General features: G+C 40.3%; 1 protein-coding gene across 1 annotated transcript; it reads right to left on the bottom strand.

Moving 5' to 3' along the window:
- Positions 1-11,481: 11,481 nt before the first annotated feature.
- csnk2b (casein kinase 2, beta polypeptide) lies at positions 11,482-20,859 on the bottom strand. The gene is made up of 7 exons (XM_003447156.5): positions 20,706-20,859; positions 19,975-20,056; positions 18,688-18,790; positions 17,970-18,085; positions 16,332-16,407; positions 15,735-15,924; positions 11,482-13,645 (listed from the first exon to the last, which is right to left on the bottom strand). The coding sequence occupies exons 2-7, from the start codon at positions 20,044-20,046 to the stop codon at positions 13,555-13,557; spliced, it is 648 nt and encodes a 215-aa protein (XP_003447204.1). The 5' UTR covers positions 20,047-20,056; positions 20,706-20,859; the 3' UTR covers positions 11,482-13,554.
- Between the last annotated feature and the right edge of the window lie 589 nt (positions 20,860-21,448).

Raw genomic sequence — 21,448 nt, 5'->3', positions numbered from 1 at the left:
GCTGCATTTATAATCCTCCCCCTCCCACCCAAACGTCACCGTTACCCAATCAGAGGAGCTCATCCTGAACATCCACCATGATTGTGTCGACCTTCACACAGCTCATACAGGTAGGAGGATTACCTTACAGCAGGAAGTTATAAATACAGGACAGCTGGGAAATGTTGAGTTTGTTTGTCTTGCAGCTCGTTTGTTGGTGATGATATTGACCAGGTTTCCCACTTTACCAGTCATATAAATCACACAAAGTGAGGATTTTTCATACCTTTCCATTAATACCACAGATAATTATCAGACACAAAATCAGATGAAATTACAGTTTTAACAGTTTTTGTGTTATAGAAGATGCACAAAGCGTACAAAGACTATCACACAAGAACACTGGAAAACATATACTTCAAGTTTTTATTATCCTTTCTTTATCCAGGTAAAACGTCTCATTGAGCTTTAAATCTCATTTCCAAGAGAGATGTGACCAACAGGGCAGAAAAAGTTACAACAAATATAACAGATAACAAGTAAAAAACAAATACAATATTCCGTACAGACAAGTGTTCACAAGGCACATTGATGTACATGATTTCCACGGCCAGTAATAAAACATAGAGCACAATGTTAGACAGTATCCAACTTCTTTAGGTACTGGGCACGTGCATTCATAAAAAGCAGATCATGGTAATCCAGTAAAGGTAAAACAAACAAAAAAAACCAGTTGCGTAAATCAAATGTTTCCTCACTTGGAAAGAGAAACCAGATGGATTAAAAGTGACTTAGGTTTATTTTCAGCTTGGACACAAACCTTTAAATGTGAGTTTCTTGTAAAGTTTCTTCTGTTTACATTACATTATACATGCTTCCCATAGGCAGCATCATTAGAAGACATAGCATACATTTTCACTGCTATGCAGATGACACGCAGCTCTATCTATCCATGAAGCCAGGTAACACACACCAATTAGTTAAACTGCAGGAATGTCTTAAAGACATAAAGACCTGGATGGCCGCTAACTTTCTGCTTCTTAATTCAGATAAAACTGAGGTTATTGTACTCGGCCCTGAAAATCTTAGAACTATGGTATCTAACCAGATTCTTACTCTGGATGGCATTACCTTGGCCTCCAGTAACACTGTGAGGAACCTTGGAGTCATTTTTGACCAGGATATATCCTTCAACACACATATTAAACAAATATGTAAGACTGCTTTCTTCCATTTGCGCAACATCTCTAAAGTTAGAAATATCCTGTCTCAGAGTGACGCTGAAAAACTAGTTCATGCATTTATTACTTCCAGGCTGGACTACTGTAATTCTTTATTATCAGGATATCCTAAAAACTCACTGAAAAGTCTTCAGCTAATCCAAAATGCTGCAGCAAGAGTACTGACAGGGACTAGAAAGAGAGAGCAGATTTCTCCTGTTTTGGCTTCCCTTCATTGGCTTCCTGTTAAATCCAGAATTGAATTCAAAATCCTGCTCCTCACATACAAGGTCTTAAATAATCAGGTCCCATCTTATCTCAATGACCTTGTAGTGCCATATCACCCTATTAGAGCACTTCACTCTCGCACTGCAGGCCTACTTGTTGTTCCTAGAGTATTTAAAAGTAGAATGGGAGGCAGAGCCTTCAGTTTTCAGGCCCCTCTTCTGTGGAACCAGCTTCCAGTTTGGATTCGGGAGACAGACAATATCTCTACTTTCAAGATTAGGCTTAAAACTTTCCTTTTTGCTAAAGCATATAGTTAGGGCTGGACCAGGTGACCCTGAATCCTCCCTTAGTTATGCTGCAATAGACGTAGGCTGCTGGGGATTCCCATGATGCGTTGAGTTTTTCCTTTCCAGTCACCTTTCTCACTCAGTATGTGTTAATAGACCTCTCTGCATCGAATCATATCTGTTATTAATCTCTGTCTCTCTTCCACAGCATGTCTTTCATCCTGTTTTCCTTCTTTCACCCCAACCGGTCGCAGCAGATGGCCCCGCCCCTCCCTGAGCCTGGTTCTGCTGGAGGTTTCTTCCTGTTAAAAGGGAGTTTTTCCTTCCCACTGTCGCCAAAGTGCTTGCTCATAGGGGGTCATATGATTGTTGGGTTTTTCTCTGTACCTATGAGGCGCCTTGAGGCGACTTTTGTTGTGATTTGGCGCTATATAAATAAAATTGAATTGAATTGAATTGAATTAAATTAAAGATGTTGGAAAATATAATTTGTATAAAATACAGAATAATTGTTCCTCATGTGATCAATGCCAAACCTTTCGCCTGAATAACTGTTCTTAAAGTTCTACATCTTAAAGATATATCAACAGTTCAGACCTCGATATAGTTCCACAGAAACAAACAGTCTGACCCACATGTAGCTTGGTGGGCTCTGGTTAGCCTATGTGCTTATATTTTGATATTTACAGTGTTTCTACCTGGGTTTATAATGTTTCTGTGATGCTCATTAGTTGCCAGTTGCATAGACACAATGTATCAACATAAGTGGCATTAGATCTGCTGATCTGTGGATACTGAAACCTAGACACACTGTGTCTCCATGTGTTTATAACATCTAAACTATTTATGTCTACACAGGTGATTTATTGTCGCTAAATTTGCAACATTTCTGCCATTTTTAGTCCAATAAATTACTAAATGTGACCAAAAATGACCAAAAATACATAATGTGTCCGCATAGACCCAAGGGCTAAATATTCCTTTATGAGTTTAAGTGACCTCTTCTTTAGACACGTTTAATATGTTACAGTTAACAAAGTTGAGGGAAATCAAAAGATGTTTGCTTTATTATTCCTAAAAATTAAATTTAAAAAATCACTGGATGAGTGAGACCTGGTAGTAAAAAAAAGTTGTGATGTTCATATTCAAAAGGACACTGCCCTGTATTTTGAGGAGTTTACAAAAACATAAAGACTACCATATAGGATAATTAAAATCATACTTTCCCTAATAACTAAGAATAAATAAACTCACTTTTGCTCAGTATTAATTTTAATCTCTCTATAAGCTTATTGGTTCAGTTTCTGTTGGTCCTTCACAACAATGCTAGTTTCTCATGTTGCACCATGGGAAAATGAATTGCCCATCCCTGATTTAGAGGGATCTCAGGTGTTGCGACCCGGCAGATTTTTTCGGTTTTTCTTTGTTACTGATATACAAAATCACTGAACGAGAGTGGATTTCTGCTCTCTCGTGCGGTCTTATAAGATACAGTACTGACATTCGTAAGGAGGACACGGTATAATGTTACATGTCTGTGTCAGCTTCTCATTTGAAATATTACTTTTCTTCTAATGAGCAGACCTGTTATTTCACAATTACTTCATAATCTTACGTTCAAATTCCAGAAAATAATTAACATAACAATCTCTGGGAGGGCAAAATCCCTTTGAGCTGGCTGACACCTTCAAAGAACTTAATGAGAGGTCTTCTGGTGAAGGCCCAGTTAAAGCGTCAACATGTCTCTAGTAATATGACACTGTTATTTCCCACAACTGGATGAGGGTTACACATTAGTGACACATAACAAACTGAGGGATATTTAGCCCCACCTGACAAACAGGTGGGAGCAAAAAGAAAAAGAACTGATACTTGATTTTTTAAGGGTTTATTTCAGCTTTCCCATGTGATGGAGAAAGGGACACAGAGCTACTTTTCATGCTTTGATTAAGATCTCTCACATCGATTGCTGTAAACATAATTAAACGTCTCTGTTTACAACTTGTTGGAGAGCTTTTAGCTATTTTTCAACAGGTAGGTGATGGCAAGCAGCAACCTCCAGAGCCAATGCAGAAGTGCAAAAAAAAAACAAACTTCCCCAAGAAGTCCCCACAGACCTTCATGTTAAAATGTTGAAAAAGTTGAAGTAAAACTGTTTTCTAGCTTTCAGCTTCCTCATTTCTGCCACGTTTTATCAGTAGTCAGTACAGAAACATTGGTAAATAGGCTTGCTGAATTTTCCCCTATGATGACCCACACCATGCAGCCATTTGTTAGGCAGGTCTGAGTTGCATTGGATGGCTGCTCTGGCTTGTTTCCCATAAGTGCTAGTCCTCGAAAAGCCCTCAGAGCTCAGTTGTGGTGTGGCACTTCATGGACCTTGGTTTGGGTTTCTGTGCTAAACTGGTTTGTGTGGATACCTGGGCAGGTGTAAGCTATTAGCAGTGATTGAATGGTTCTCTAGTGTAGTGGGTTTTGTCTTATGTGGACCTTCTTACTCTAGCAATGAGAACCATTTTGTTGTTTGCAAGCCGCCAACAAAAATATTCATAATAATAAAGTTGTTTGGTATGTGGTTCATTTGAGCTTGTGGGTTGTGTGTGTGTTTGTTTATCGTTTTTGGTTTTTTTGCGTGTGTGTGTGTGTGTGTGTGTGTGTGCTGTGTGGTTAGAGCGTTTGACTTGGGGACATTTCCAGAGAACCTGGGAGAGAGAGAACCAGCCTAACTGGGTTACATGGGTTATAGCCTACAGCTAATCTGCATGAAGATTGGGGGTTTATGTCTACACACACACATAAACAGATGATGTTCCCAAAGCTAAAATCAAAACTATGGAGCCTTTCATTCATCACAATGGGGACAGTTAGCATAAATATATACTCACTGATCAGGTACACCTCGCTATTACCAGGTTGGACCCATTCTTGCTTTCAGAGCTGCCTCAGTTCTACATGGCACAGATTCAACGAGGTCCTGGAAATATTACTCAGAGATTTTAGTCCATTTTCACGTGACATCATCACACAGTTGCTGCAGATTTGCTTGTTGCACGTCCATGATGTGATTGGCTATTGGCTTAAAATCTGATGATTGTGGAGACCATTTGTGTGCAGGGACATCATTGTCATGTTAAGGAAACCAGTTTTGAAAAAAAAAAAAATCCTGTACAGCATTACACCACCATCAGTCTGATAGGATGGATGTCAAATTCTGTCCCTAACATTCCAAGTGTTACAATAGAAATCAAGACTCATCAGATCATGTTGTTCTAATCTTCTGTTGTCCACTTGTATATGGATACATCTTTGCTGTGCTTACGTATAAAGGATAGTGTCTATTATTGAGCACCAAGATTTATTACAAACCTTAAAGTTCTTACCCATAATTGCATGTTGCATGCTCGGGTCTGAGTTGTCATTTCGTTGACTCAGTCACTGGTTCATTCTGATTTATTCCTGCTTTGATCCATTCTTACTTACTGACTTACATGCATCAAAAAAAGCATGAGAAGTTATTGTCCTCAGTCTCAAGACTTTCTTTGGTCTGTACTGAAAGTTTGCACTGAAATTAAAAATTGGGCAGCTTTGTCTTCCTGAAATTAACAAAATCTTAATTGACCTGTCTCACTGGATCACCTGAAGGAAGCTACTTACTTGTTATTCAGGCTAGCCCGAATAACAGTACCTCTGTTTTGACACAGAAATAATATCTTTGTATTTTACTCCTCATTTCACACACACTGGCATGCTTTCTCATGCTGCTGTCATGGACGCGGTGATGAAACAACTTTACTTTAGTTCAAACTTTGAATGGTTGTGTTATTCAAGCAGGTCGCGTCTTGCCCAGAATTTGTTCTCCAACATATTTCTGTTTGCTTGTTTGCAAACATGCAATAAAGTGACAGACGAGCAGAGTCTTGGGTGGAGGAAGATCCTAACAGTTTTTTAACATCGCTCACAACATGTTCTTTAGGTTTTGGTTTTTTTGTTTTGTTTTTTTTAAAGTGTGGTTGTTTGGGTTTGTTCTGTGGAGTTAATAGAGGAAAATTTGCCTTCCTGCTGCAGGGAGAAAGAGTTATGAAACAGCATCTTCAGACTCATGGTTTTGAAATGCTTTGGTGTGAGGGAGGTTGTTCGAGCCCAGTGAAATGCCTCTATTGTTTTGCCCACAGTTTCTCAATTCCTGCAATTTGGAAAGCGGGCGTGTGGTAGAAACCAGCCGGGGAAATAACAGAGGAAAAGGAACGTCCAAGAGTGTGGGATAAAAGCCAACGAGGAACAAAAAGCAGAAGCAGCAAGAGACATTTAATAGATAAAATGTTCAGTTTAAAAAGAAAAAAATAAATATAAAGCATGTTTCAGAGAATCAAAAATGCCTGTAGTACTCCCTTTACATCTAGAATCATGTGTAACTACACAAAGGGAAACTGCCTGTGTGTAGTCATGGGGCTTCACTTCATTGTATGTATAAATACACCTTTGTCTGGGTCTTTCGGGTGAATGAGCTCTGAGGGGAACAAACAAAGAGACACTCCAAGCAGCAGCTCATTGAAGAGCACAACTAAATAGGGTGTAACATGAGTGTCTCTCAGTTACCCGGAGGATACGCGGTACAGGCTTGAATCTGTGACAGTCTGAGGACACAAGATAAAGATGACTTTTCAAAAGCAGAGTATCTAAGCATCTGTGCACCTGCGTGAAGAAAGACTTCAGTGGTGTTTTGAATTGATAAACAACATGAAAACGAGCTCATAGTGATGGTTAAAGTACCATATTTTAAGCAAGCTGATTTTCTCAAATTAATGTACGTTTGTGGTTTTACAGGTCTTAAAAATGGTAGTTACACAGCAGCCGTTAGCCACGCTGGACGAATTTAGCATCCTTGATAAGCTCTCCTCAGGGTTTGTTTTTAAATATTGCTTATGTGGATGGTTTGTTGAGACACAATAAAATGACTGAACTGAACTGAGCTGAAGCAATGCAGTGGGTGTGCATATCTCTTACAGTACTGAAAGGTTCATTTTATACCTCACTCATAGAGGTTTCTTAGTTGCCACAAGTGATTCAATTCATTTTATGTCATAAAATGTTGTTAATCCTGACGGAAAATCATTGATCCCACACACAATAAAGTAAAACATTCGCTCTAAAAAAATAGCAGAAGTCAATCAAATAATAAAAAATGTATTGCTTACAAATCATCATTAGTCCCTCTTCACATGGTGTTCTACAGGGTTCTGTCCTTGGTCCTATTTTATTTTCATTGTATTCACTTCCTTTATGTCAGTGTTACGTTCCCCTAAAAAGGTACAGGGGATGAGGGAAAGTAACAATGTGTCCAGGTTGAAAAAAGGAGACAGAGAGGCAAAATGGTTAAATTAAAAGGTTTTATTAATGTTTCAACAACAGTAACTCAAAGAGACAGTAAAGCCGCTATCACCTTTTAAAAAGAAAACACAACGAAACTCAGTAGTTGGTCAAAGACCTGGAAAGTAAGTAAAGCAAAAGGTTAATCACCAAGCACACTCCTCTTCTCCACGGAGCAGGAGTAATCAAGCAGCATGCGCGCACACACAGCTCACCAGCTGCAACACCACAAGGCTCTCTGGCCTAGAGCTCACCTGGCCTTAAGTACCTCTAACTGCTGATGGGAGTCAGCTGTACCAAACGGACAGCACCTAGGCAGGAGAGACAGAGAGCACGCCCACTCCAGGGCAATTTCAGGAGGAGGCCCTGCTAGGGCCGTAACATAGGGTGACCATATTTTGAACTTTAATAATATTGTGAACTTTAATAATATCGTGTGCTTAAAGAAAACTTATTTAAACGATGCCTTCTCTGTGCGGTTAATGAATGTTGAACTAAAAAGTGCAAAAAAAAAAGGACAGTTGGTCACGTAACAGTCAGGCTTTTTAAAATTTTTATCATCATTATGCTGATGAGATTTGGCTTTATATTACTTTTACATTGCATTGCATTACATTGTTGTGCTTGAGAGACACCATCTACTGGAACCAAATTCCTCGTATGTGTTTGCGCATGTACTTGGCCAATAAATGCGATTCTGATTCTGATTTTAATTCTCAGTCTGTTTCTATTTTAGATAATTTCCCCCAGTTTAATTAAAACAAAAACAGATCCAGAGATTATTGGCCTCCCTGCCAGCCTAGTCCCTCGGGTCATAAGAAATCTGGGTTTGCTTCTGGGTTTGTTTGGAAACGGTTGTTGGATTTGCATTTTAAGGGTGTGGGTTGTTTTTGTATTCATCAGCTGAGAAATATTAGTAAACTGTTTCCTATTATTACTAAATCTTTTATGGTGATTTTTCTTCATGCTTATGTCTCATCTCGCCTGGGCTGTTTAGATTCAATGCCTGCCTCAGTAAAACCCTCCTTCCCTTGTATGACACTTCTACTGGCTCCCCATCAAGTTTACAAATCAAATTAAAGTTCTGGCTTTCTCCTAATGGACTCTGCATGGTTAAACGCCTACAGTGAACTCTTGCAGGCATGTGTCCCCAGTAGGACTCTGTGGTCTGATCAGGGTTTATTGACCATCCCCAAATCTAGACTGAAAAATAAAGATCAGACCCCACACACAAAAGCACAAAAGAAACTGTTCTTGATACACATTTAGGTGGTTTTAACATCTTTTTGTACATGGTGTTATATAAAATAACTATTAAACAATGCAATTCCTCATGAGGCTACAGCTAATTCCAAAAGTATTGGAAAGGCAAGACCAGTCAGTTTGTTCTTGCTGTGTACTGAAGACATGTTTGTGTATGAGATTAAAAGATGATTATGAAGAGAGACATCCAAGTATCAGCTTGAATTCCCTGGTAATTATGTCTTCATACAGTTACTGGAAAAATAAAGTACGCCCTGTGTCAATTCTCTTGTCTTATATATTATGTCATATCAGGACTCGAGGCCAAACAGTCACCAAGGGAAATAAATCTGATCCGCAAACACCAGAATCAGACTATAACAGACAGAGGACTGCAAAATGTGCTCCAACAGTTTGTCTAAACACATTAACTCCACCTTCCACATACCTGCAACCAACACCACCATCTGCAACCAGAATAAGACCCAAAAACCAGGCCTCCAGGTGCCCTTTATATTCAAGCTTTGATTGGAGAGCTAGAGGATGAGAACCCAAAAGCACTCACTCAGGTGAGGAATATTTTGGAGAAGGAATTCCCCGCTACATAAACATTAATTTAATTAAATCCTCAAGTATAATCCAATGGATTTTTCTGTGTCTTAAAAATAGAGTTGTGATATTGATAAGTCTAAAAATGTTCAGTCTGCCCTTTTATCTGCTTTCTTTCTTGGCTTGTACAGCTCTTTTCCTCTCACACACTCACACTGCTGATTTGTCTGCACTAGCAGGCTCTTCCTAACCTCTGTTGGCAGTATGCTTCTCCATAACTCCGATTGTTAACATGAAAGGGTGATGTTGGCAGCCAAAGCGAGCTGATAAGGTGAGTGAATCCAGGTGAAAGACAATGTGGGTATGTTGAACTCATTATCTAGGCCTGTTACTGAAAGGATGTTCAACAAAGGATGTTCTGGTGTGCTTGGAATCATTGTCCCATTACATGACCCAGTTTCATCCAAGCTTTAGCTATCAGGCAGATGGCCTCACATTTGACTCTACAGGGTGGGCCATTTATATGGATACACTGTAATAACATGGGAATGGTTGGTGATATTAAAGTCCTGTTTGTGGCACATTAGTATATGTGAGGGGGCAAACTCCTCAAGATGGGTGGTGACCATGGTGGCCATTTAGAAGTCGGCCATCTTGGATACAACTTTTGTTTTTTCAATAGGAAGAGGGCCATGTGACACATCAAACTTATTGGTAATGTCACAAGAAAAACAATGGTGTGCTTGGGTTCAACGTAACTTTATTCTTTCATGAGTTATTTACAAGTATCTCTTTGTTCACAGCCATTGACATGTCGGAGAGGTTAACACGTGAGGAGCGGATCGAAATTGTGTCGATATCTGGTGAACGCAGTAACCGGGTCATTGCAGCAGATTTCAATGCAAGACACCCTACGAGACCACCCATCTCCCATGCTACAGTTAGCAAACTGCTTGCTAAGTTTCATGAAACTGGTTCAGTGTTGGATTTGCCAAAATGTGGACGCAAGAAAACTGTCACTAATGAAGAAACATCAGTGGCTGTCCTAGCTTCATTCAGCAAGAGCCCACAGCGTAGCACTCGCCGCATGTCACTGGAGAGTGGCATTAGTCGAACATCCCTTCGGCGGATATTAGGTACTCACAAATGGCACCCTTACAAACTGACTGGAGCATGGTCCACTCCTGGTAACACACCTGGATGCTACAGACCAGCAAACTGCCAAAACATCTGCTTTTGTGGTGGTGGTCATACTTGGCTTAAATCCCGATAAATAATGTGCACTGTCTTCAGAGTTCATGGAGATTATTGCAGTGTTTAAACAGTGCAGATGACAATGTAACAGCAATTATGCAGAAAATAAAACAAACGAAGAAAAATCTCATGTTTTTTTCAGCTAAACGTGTGGCCAGCCATAGAGGAGTGACATATAATGTAAATAAAAACAAATCCTTGCCTTAAGTGGGGGGGGAAAAAAAACCCCATAAATAAAAGGGTACACAGACTGAAAGGCGTCAAGACATTTTTGCAAAGTACCGCAAGCAATGGAGCTCCAGAATCCTCTTACAAAGTGAGATAATTTTTAATCTGTAACACAGATTTAGACTGGTTTTTTTTCTTCTTTTTTTTTCTTAAATGCATGTGCTCTCAGTGTCTGCGGTGAACATATTTTCTTAATGGCTTGATCTGCTTTAGAGAAACAAATTAAAAAAAACAAACCTCAGATGAAAATGGTGCAATGTTGACTCTGGGTGTGGCAGCGCAAAGGCTTGATATTTCACATGACTACAGTATTAGGAGCTAAACTAACCAGATTATTCCTGTGGAGAAAGTCTCAGGGCTACTTTTGGCTCCTGGGGAAACAAACTACTGTTACAGAAAAGTCTGTTTTTTCCCCAGGGTCTGTACTGCTCAGCTATTTCAAAACAAAGTAAGAGATTCCTCTTCACTGGGCTCACTTGGAAGAGGAGGAGGAGATGAAGGGCAGGTCCCAAGGTGTGGTTTGAGGTTATCCTGAGTCATGAAGGAACCTCCTCTGGAAAATCTGACACGCTACGGTCAAATGAAGACAGCTCAGCCCTGCCAGTGATTTAGCCAGACGGCTGCTGTGCAGAGGGGAAAAACACTGAGTCACACATAAATACGACCATATCATGGTGGCTCAAGGTGTCTTTTCAACTTAGCCCGAGTGTGCATGCTGCATGTTTTCAAAATAAAAGGTGTTTTACTCACTCCTAACTCCAAATAGGATTTTTCCATGTCCCTTAAAGTTAATTTAAGAATAACCACAGAAGCATGACTGAGATCTTATGACTTTTTCCATGAAATAATTGTTTTCTGCTTGTGTTAGACCACTGCCACTGTTGTTCAGTCATGTGAAATGGCACTGTAACCACACCACAGACATCCACCTCCGTCACTGAGGGAAAACACCTCATTAGCGCAAATATCAAGCACAACAATTCAGCTAACTTGGTGGTTTACAGTCACTCTACATGATCATAGAATTTCATCTAGCTGCTTTAAGTGGATGAAAAAAATGAAGACTCTACTGACTCTGTGTGGCCAGAAAACAGTGTTAAATAATAATAAAAAGGAGGACAGAAAAATATGAAAAGAAAATAGAAGTTTATTGAGAATTCTGAATCCTGCTCACCCGTCCACAGTAGCAGAAAGATTACAACAACACAGACAAACAATTAGTTAAAATCTGGACACATAAATACGTTTCTCATGTATCATGAAATCCAAAAGCAAAAATCTATCGCAGTCATACGAACATAAGACGGGAGTGGAGGGAGCGCCGCCGAGCGTCTGCCCCCACCGTTTCGGAGACGCCACCTGCCTCCGAGCCCAAACATAAACAAGAAAAGAAAGACTGTGCTGTGGTGGAGTGAGCTGAACTTCTGAGGCCCAGGCAGTTTGAGATGAGGAGACTGATATCTCATGTTCATGTTAAATCTAAAGCTACAGACAGGAGGAGACCAGCTAAGCTCTTCCGAGACTACGAATCACTAGCTTGGCTCTGTTTGGCAGTAACAAATCCACCTATGGGCATCTAGTTTGTTAAACAATGTAAACAGAATTTGGCCTTTTTAAACCTCTCATCAGCACCTTGTGATACACCAGCTCTGCATGAAAATAAAACATCCTTTAGTATTATTACCACTCTCTCTGTGGCAAAATGTGTTCAAAAAGTGCGCCGTTGTTCACTGGTTTAGTTGTATGTAGATCTAATAGATGTACATGAGGCTTATTCAGACTTTATGAAATGAGAGTAACATTATAATTCAATGCCGTACAGGTGAGCAGTCTGATGAGGAATTACGTGAAACTTTACCTGCAAACTGAAAAATACATACCATCTAAATACTGTTGTTTTTAACTTGACCCTTTTGAAAGCCTGAATAAGAGCTCATTTAAAGTAACACACCAGTAACAGCACACTGGAGGTCACACTTCACACTGCTGGTCATTATTCTTCTGGTTTTTGTTCTGATTGAAACAAACTTAAGCTCACACAGTAACGTCTGTTTATTAAGGTGCAAACTGCTCATTGTGGTGAAAACCTGGAATTTTACATGGGTTGAAACTGGCACACAACCGCCAACTTAATGAGGATTTATATCATCTGAGCGGATTCGGTTTTGATGCTGATCTGTAACCACTAGAACAGAGCCAGGACACCTGCTTCCGCATTGAGAGTTTAAGCTAACTGTCTGCCAGTATTTGCTTCATATTTACCATAAAAGCATGAGCGATATCGATCTTCTCATCTACTCACTGCCAGAAAGTAAATTTCCACACTTTCCAGAATATTCGGCTGTTTCTGTATCAGAGATGAAGCTACACAGGAGCGAGGGGTGGGTGGGTGGGTGACAGTACAAACCTGCTTCTGCAGGACGCGATGGGTGGAGGAGGGTGTTGTTGTTTGACACACGCACAGACAGCTGGAGAAAAGACACCGACTTGTTACAATTATCTGACGATTCATAAATTCTCTTATTTGACCTATTTCTATTTAATCTCCTCTAACCATGGAAGGGAAGAGAAAAATCAGACACTCGAAAGGACAGAAACAGCTCGGGTGTTTCTCTGTACTTTAAGGCAAATTTAACGACGATGGGCCAAATTTTACAAATCAAAAAAGGGAGGGGGAAATAAAACTGTCTCTGCGAGTGCCAGCCTCCATCGGGGTTAGGTGGGACTAACGGTGGAGACGAGGCATCGAATGACGGAAGGTTTTACCACCACCTTTACCAAACTGTGCCAAATACAGAACACAAAGACACTGATCGTACTCTGGTGTCACCCACCAACGACATAACTCCTCCTCTGAGAGCGCCCCCGCCCCCTTCCCACCATGTTCGGCTTCCTCTTAGCTCGCCTTCTGTTTTTGGCACGGAGGAATTTGGTAAGGAACGTCTGGAAAACCAAATGTGTGTGTTTGTCTTTAAGATCATGGCTGTGCGTTTTTTCTCTCGCTCACACTCAAAGAAAAAAAAAAGAAAAAAAAGAAAAGATCTTTTCATTTGCCCTAATCTAAACCAAAATAATACAGTCTTCTTCAGGGTGAGGAGGGGGCACATGAAGAGCTTCGAAAAATGCAGGTGACCCCTCTCCATCCTATAATAACTCTTTCCTCTCTGGCTTCTCTCTCTCCTCCCTCAGTCCTGGACACTCTAGCGGATTGCCTTGACGGGGCTCTTGAAGCTTGAGGCGGCTTGCAGCTGCAGCTGGTAGGCCATCGGGTGGATCTTGAACCCATAAAGCCTGAAGAGGAAGAAGAAGAAAAGATGATAATGATGTTTAGACTGATCAGTCATGCATTTGTTTTAAGGGAGATGGCGCTGACATTTGATGATAGACATCACACCACCCTGACTGTGCTCTATGTAATGCAAACAGACATTACAGCGTATTGACACAGGATCCAGGAAAGGATGTGCAATCCTTTCCATATAGTCGGCCTGTGCATGTAAGTGCATTTGAAATTAAAAACAAAACAAACATTTATACTCTTCTCCTGTGCAAATATTAACTTGATCAGTATTTTTGTGACATATGACCAACAGCAGGGAGAACAAGAACTAACGTCAGAAGGCAACAATGGAGGCGCATCGTCGGCCAGCAGGGTTATAAACACTCCTAATTCAGTTATATATATATGCATAGACTGCAAAGCTGGCCTGGATGCAACTCACTGCTTCAGATTTCATGACTGCAGATACTTTAATAATGCCATGTTTAATGCAATGCAATTTTTAAAAACAAAAGTCATTTCTACAGTAGAGAGTGAAAAACTGTTAAAATTCTTGTTTTAAAGCTGTCCAGTGGGCCAGATTGGATTCTTTGCTAAGCCAATTCCGTCCCACAGGTCTTATTTTTGACACCGCTGGGCTAGCTGGTTAGAGGAACTAATGGATTTAAAAAACAAAACAAAACAACGCAATATGAGAGCCCTGAAGTCAGGCTGTGTGACGCTCGCAGCAAGTTGGGCGGCAGCGCAGAGGACTGTAACACAAATAGGAAGAGTAGGCAAACATGTCAAAATCATAAGAAGTTACCGCCTGAGTTCATAGCTCAAATAACCAGCTGTGTGTGTACAGTATGTGTCTGTTAGCATGTGTCTTTGTCTATGCATCAAAGGAATGGGAGTGTGCAACACACACAGACACGCAGTGCAACAGGGTTAAACAGTTAACAAATGGGCTTAAATGGCAAAGAGAATGACATCAGAGTAAATATAAATAAATAAATAAATATCACAAAAAGCAGCACGAGAACATAGAAACGGGCTGCAGTCTCCACAGCAGCCGAAGGGACAACATATTCCTCTTAACACTGCACCCTGGTTACGGTAAACAGTACAACATGCAGACAATGGTCTCCAAGGGCAGGCACAGGATTAGTGGACAACCACGCTAATCTGCTGCTAATCTACCAAAAGATGCAGCAGGTATTCACAAACACACAGAGATTAAACATTTTCTGCATTAACCACACACACACACCTAATTTCTATAGAAGCAAACAGAAACATACATTTCCAGTGTTGTCCGTCTGGCACAACATCCCATATGACCGATAACGAGCTGCTGTGTTTTATGCATGCACAGGCAAATAGTCAGAGCTAGATAATATGTTGTTAGCATGGAAGTGAGTGAAGGCAAAAGCTCAGTAATGTAAACCATGAGGGAAATCAAACCAAAGAAACAGTCGGAACAACAAACCTAATGAGCCAACGAAGGAAAAACAGCTGAAGCTAAAGCTATATAGAGACACAAGGCAGCAGGCTCACTACGAGCCTCAGTATGAGCAAAGGATCAAAGCAGTTACTGAAAAAATTATGAAAAAGAAAAAAGGGTGGATGCCGTCTTATCTGGTGAAGTTATAAACATGAAAGAAGTAACAGATATTTGTTTTGTTCAGTAGATCTGGTGCACTGTTATTGTTCTTTGAAGGAAAATCTGAATCAGCTGCTCACACTGAGAAAAATCTGAATTGTCAGAGAAAATTGCAATCAGGGCATCTCTAATGTTTATATTAAACCATATTATTGTGCAGTTCTGAACTTCATATACTTCGGGCCCTGACACTTTAAAATTAAAACAACAATAATAACAATAACAACAATAACAACAATAATAATAATAATAATAATAATAAAGCATGTATTTAAAACACTAAAAACTGAAAGAAGCTAAGCCACTATCACTATGGAAACTAAGAAAAAGCAGAACTAAAATGAAAACAAAATCAAAATAATCAGAGTTATAAATTTACAACAAATCTGCCTACAACCATCAGCAGGAGGTGGATTTAGTGCTCAGAGTCTTTACAGCTGAATATCAATGCTAACCTTGGAACAAACTGGTTGGCGGGCCTCTTGGGCCTGTACTCGGGATGAACCATGAACAGCATGTGGGGGAACCCGGTGCCAAAATAAGCTCCATCTGTGTGGTGATGCCTGGAGGACTTGGGTGTGTAGACATCCATACATTTGGGGCAGTACAGCTTCACCATGGCCTCTCCTGGGATGTCTGACAGGCCTGTGAGAAGAGGAAGAAACCCATTTAAGTATGAGATCAAGACACCCGAGATAATCTGCAGACAATCCCTTGTGGATCAATGATATCGTCGCCTGCAGGAAAATCTAGATTCAATAAAAACAAACAGCATTTGTTTTGTACTGATTGGCACAGCCAGCCAGATGCAGCTGAGCCTTTTAGTCACAGATTTAAAAACAAAAAAAAACAAGCAAGCAAAAACAAATTTCGTCAAAACTAAATATCACACGGATGAAGAGTCCCTGACTAACTTCACTACATCAAGGAGAGACATGCAAAGCAGGAAAGAGTAAACATTTAGTCACTCATGAAAGCTGTCTGCCACCTTGTGGTAATCCTTGGGTAACTGTTTAACACATGCACGAGGGCATTCACGTCAGTTTACTCACCAATAGGAAGCATAGGCTGATTCTCACAATAGACGCGGGGGCAGTAGCCAAAGTCTCCCTGCTGATACTTCTCCAGCTGAGCAAGCAGAAATGAGCCCAATAAAGAGTTAATATATGAACAGAAGGTAGATCCACATCTTATTTTAAACTGAACTTTTAAAGGCTGCTGCGCACATGACTGAGATTAATGTGTGACTTTGCTAAAGATTTGAAGAAGAAAAAAAAAAAAAAATGAGCAGACAATATTGAATGGACTCTTGTTTGCCATTTTGGATGCGTTGCATTATAGGATCAGGTGATTTAGGCTTCGCCACAAAATCTAGAGACCGATCGTGAGTGAAAAATTTGTATTCTCCGACCTTTAGTGGTTAGCTGATGGCAGTTGTAGGGAAAATGATTGCTCAAGTCCCAGAGAGGCAAATCTGTCACTAAAGAAAAACATCCATTCCCCATCTATTTGGTAAAAACTTCCCGGCGTTGCTAGCATGCTGCTGCAAATCGAGTTGTACGGAAACAGTGAAAATCATGACACAAACTGGAAAAGGAGAAGGGTTGCCTTCAAAGTAAAAGCTGCACTTTATCCTATGTGTTTCAAAATGCAAAAAACTTTTACCTTAAAACGCGAACTTTCTGCATCTCTATTTGGCTTCACACTTTTTCCAGTTTTTCTTACAGTTCAGTAAGTATTTACACACAAACATGGTAATTGTGGCAATCACACCTCCTTTACAATTAATTTCACCCAGCAAGTTTTGCCTGACAACCGTTCAGGCAAAATGTGCACATGAAACACTTTAATAAAGCAGTTTTTCCACATGAACATCTTGACGACTTCAAGAGAATCAGGCTGGAACATTTTCCACAGTTGTGCTTTTTCACATGTAGCACACAGCAGGAAACTGTCTGTCTGATGCATCTGCACCACAAGGACATGCCTGCATGGGAGCACAACGGCCTCTACTAGGAAGTTAACACACTGGACTAGCAGTTTTGCTGTTCTCACACTGGTGTAGCATGAAAACATGTGAACTTTGCACAGGAGAGCTGTGCAAATTTTGTGTTTTGTTTTCCTATGCACACGTTGTTGCTGTCAGTTTGTCGAACACGGTCGTAAAAGTGTAATACTGTCGTTTTGCATTTTGAACACATTTAATCGTGTTTTCCTAAATAAAGTAGACGATAATGACTAATAAACAGGAAAGAATACACCATTATGACAGTGTGGAGGAGGAAAAGAATAAAGAAAACACGGTCTTTATTTTCCATATTAGCACCATAGGAAGCAGATGAATGATTTGTTTTGAGCAGTAAAAAGCAGTGGCGCTGAAAGATTTTCCATTTTATGCCGTTGCCTCAGACAGACAGCTTTTCACGTCCACTTTTATCTTCTTCTGAGGGATGAACCCACCCTCTGCTGCCACACTGGACATTATTTCAGTCAGGGCTTTATAGCTGGGAGAGCTTTTCTCCCAAAACCCACACATACACACACAAGATTATAATTTAAGTACAACTATCCTGATTATCATGAATGAGACATTCACGTCTCCAGTGTTAACACTTTAATCCACTACAAGTGGAGTAAAATCTGACTCAAACAACATGTAGAGACAAAGCTGGTGGATTTTTGGCACCTACCATCTGTGCAATGCCTCGGTTAGTGAGGATGTAGCGTGCATGGATCAGGCCGTACAGCATCTCTGCAGCCTGCTCAATCAGGTCGCTCTGGTTGGGATTGTCCTCAAGCTCCTCATCTAAAGAAATCAGAAACAGGGAAACTACTCACGCTTTTGACACTTGGAAAAAAATGTTATCAGAGAAAAAGGAAACACTGGGAATAAAACAGAGACTGGGACACGCGATGGTTTTCTAAAGGTGCTCCAGCAATAAAAGAGCATGAAACAAAGATGTTCTGAGCAAGTTTGTAAAAAGAGAGGAAACCTGCACCTTAAACCAAAAGAAAGCCAAGATCAAATGTCCCCTCTCATTATTTGTTAGTGACAGAAGGAACACATTAAAAGCTCAGGAGATGTCACAGACATGAAACACTCACAGCTCTTTTAGTCTTACTTCCTGATGTCTGCTGCAGATGGGAGGTGATAAACAGTAATACTTCTGTATACAGACAACAAACAATAAAGCGACTCTCTACTCGCCACAGCAGGCAGCTCCTCATGTTTTGTTTGGCAGATTTTTATACCAGATTGGTGATACAACCCCAGAGGGGTTCGTGTCTCCTTCCGGGATCAAACTGGGGATCTTTCGTTTGTTTGGCAAATGTGTCACATAAGCAAACACTGACATACTTTATTTACTTAAAATTGAGAACAATGAGTCAGGAATGCAACATACAGACCTGGTTCAAGGTCCAGGATCATGTCTAGAGCCTGGCGGTAGTGTGGAACCTGCTCATTGAGCCCAGTTAGGTTGAATTTGTCCTGGATGTAGTCTTCATCCACCTGTCGTTGGAGAAACAACAAAACAGACTCATTTCGATCAACTAGGAATCAAGTAGCCGTGAGAACAGAACTCCCTGAAAGTTGATTCTGTTTATCTGATCGTAGCGTTTTTAGCTGGAAAAATATTTCAACACTCCTCCAAATGATTTGTTCAGTTTGAAACAGATCTTCTGATTTCTTCACGCAGCTGGATATAATAAAAAAACATTTCTCCAACTGACAACGCTCCAGATGAACAGGCAAGGCAGGAGTATCAACAGTTTAACCCTTACTGTGGCTGACCCAGACATTTATTGCTAATTTCTTATTATTACTACTTTATTGATATTTTTAAACATAAAACCATTTCCTGCCTATAACTTTTATAGTTTTTGAAGGAACTGACAATTTCTGTAGCAAAAATAGTGGAAAGTTGTATGTATGTATTTATTTTTAAAACATATTAGACTTCGACTTTATTGTAATTTCTCATCTCACTTTGACAGTCACTGTTTTTTTTAACACATTTTAGCATTTCTGCACAAAATATTTGAATTATTACACATTTACACAGAAGATGTGTACTCTAAGTGCAGAAATTTACATGTCGGATGTTGCCTTTCTCCAGTTTAGAAACTACTGGGAGAAAACCCAACTGTACACCAGGTAGCTGTAATAAATTTGATAAGCAGGAGGTTTTTTTAAGGTTTCCATCACCTTACTATAAAGAAATCTGTGAATTTTTCCTCTTTTGGTAACAGAAATGTTATTTCATTTTCTTATTCTGGCTGCTTTCTTTAGGTGGATCATCAGTCTGCATCTCATCCTATCCCTAACATCTTCCTCAGTCACACCATCCCTCTGCATGTCCTCCTTCAAAACATCCATGATCTTGCTCTGTGGTCTTTTCCTCCTGCCTGCCAGCTCCATCTTCAACATCATTTGTCCAGCATATCCACTATCCCTCCTCCGCATGAGTTTAAACCATCTCAGCATCACCTGTCTCACTTTGTCCCCACACCACTCAATCTGAGCCGTCCCGGATATACTCATTTTTATCCCTGTCCATCCTTGCTCTTTTTCGTGACACTCTTAGCAACTGCTACTCTGCCACTACTCTGTCTCCAAACCACGCATGGGCCTTATATCACAAATAACCCCTGACATTCATGTGTTGTAAAAATATGTCCACCTTGGTTCCTCACCTCACAGAAAAACTCATTCCCCCGCAGCCCACAGAACCAGGAGATCCATGAAACCTCTTCTGAACTGCTCATCTCTGAAGACCTGAAAAACGAAACAATAAATTATGAGTGGGGGAAAAGCCAACATTCAACAGCTCCCTTTTACAGTAGCTACGTCTGGTTTAACGCGACACAAAAAGAAGCTGTTCATCTGGTGTGAGCACCTGATTAGCATTGGTGCTAACCCCTGGAAAATAATAGGCTATTTCTTGTTTTTTTCGACACGCCATGAATGCAACACTAAGCGTTCACTCACTAAATAACAGATTTAACCGATACTTTCGCCCAACTGGACTGTTTGTTAGTCATTTATTAACCTTTTCTTGTGAAAAGATCATAAAAGTATATCAGTAACAGTAGCTGCTTAAGATCTGTAAAGGTTAAGCCAGTTAGCAGGTATTACCTTCTCCCTGGCGCTAGGGTAGCTTTAAAAGCTTGCTTTATCACATTTAGCGCAGATTTTCCGTCAGAAACACGTCTAATGAATAACAAATCAATTGGCTAAATCCGGCCTTACATGTATGCTGTAGTCCTGCGTGCCGGGTAACGTTAACATGCTAAGCTAAAACCAGATGAACGTCAATATGGCGCCTGTAAAGACACCAGGCCTCGGAGCGGAGGTCTGCCGTGGCTCTTCTGCCTCTGCGCTCAAACTGCTCAACGGACTGATATGCGTAACAACGCTAACTTACCCGGCTTTCAGCTTTAACAATCCCGAAGAAATCAACAGATCAACAATTTAGCAATCTCACGGGTGTAAATAAGATGGACACCACCTCCCAGTTCACCCCGTAGGTTACTCTCTTCCTCTTCCTCCGGTCTGCCGTCAGCAGGTTCAAGACTTATCGGTGCTGCCGCTCACTGTTCAGTCCCGGTACTGCATGTTCGTGAAAAGGCTCTGTTTGGTAGCCCTCTTTTCCATCCTGTCTCGATTTTTGCAGTAATAATTAAATATGTAATTAAATAAAGTATATTAAATATGACCCGTTCAATTTTTTTCTGATAACCATCTACTAATGAATACATCAACTTCCATATTATTCTCATCTCTATCCCTTTGACATTATATCCACGAATTGCTGTTGTCTTGCTCCTCCTGCACGTCCAAACCATCTCAGCCTTTCCTCTCTTTGTCTCCACACCCCTCCAACCTGATCGGTCTCTCTCATGTACGCACTAATTTCTAAACTTATTGTTACTCCCAATGAAGTAATGACTAAACATTCAAATGTTTGTCATGAAACTGGGACCTAGAAATTTTTAAGAAAGCACAATTACAAAATTACAAGTAAATGTTTTCTTCTGGATAACTATTGTCTGTATTATGGCTTAAAAGTGAGATTGAATCACAGTAAATATAAAGAAAAATTAAGAAGAAAAAAAGCTTGAACTTCAAATGACTGTTCTTTCAAATTATTCATGAACCATCATCAAA

The sequence above is a fragment of the Oreochromis niloticus genome, linkage group LG22 (assembly GCF_001858045.2).
Source record: "Oreochromis niloticus isolate F11D_XX linkage group LG22, O_niloticus_UMD_NMBU, whole genome shotgun sequence".
Classification (NCBI taxonomy): Eukaryota; Metazoa; Chordata; class Actinopteri; order Cichliformes; family Cichlidae; genus Oreochromis; species Oreochromis niloticus.
The sequence above is the reverse complement of the archived record's forward strand: the minus strand, read 5'-3'. Positions and strand labels throughout refer to the sequence as shown.

Bases quoted from the DNA above. Each gene is read 5' to 3' on its own strand.
- csnk2b (XM_003447156.5), bottom strand. From the start codon at position 20,046: ATGAGCAGTTCAGAAGAGGTTTCATGGATCTCCTGGTTCTGTGGGCTG. The intron at 18,791-19,974 runs GTGAGGAACCAA...CTCCAACGACAG, and splicing joins GGAATGAGTTTTTCTGTGAG to GTGGATGAAGACTACATCCA. The intron at 16,408-17,969 runs GTAGGTGCCAAA...CTGCTTGCTCAG, and splicing joins ACCGAGGCATTGCACAGATG to CTGGAGAAGTATCAGCAGGG.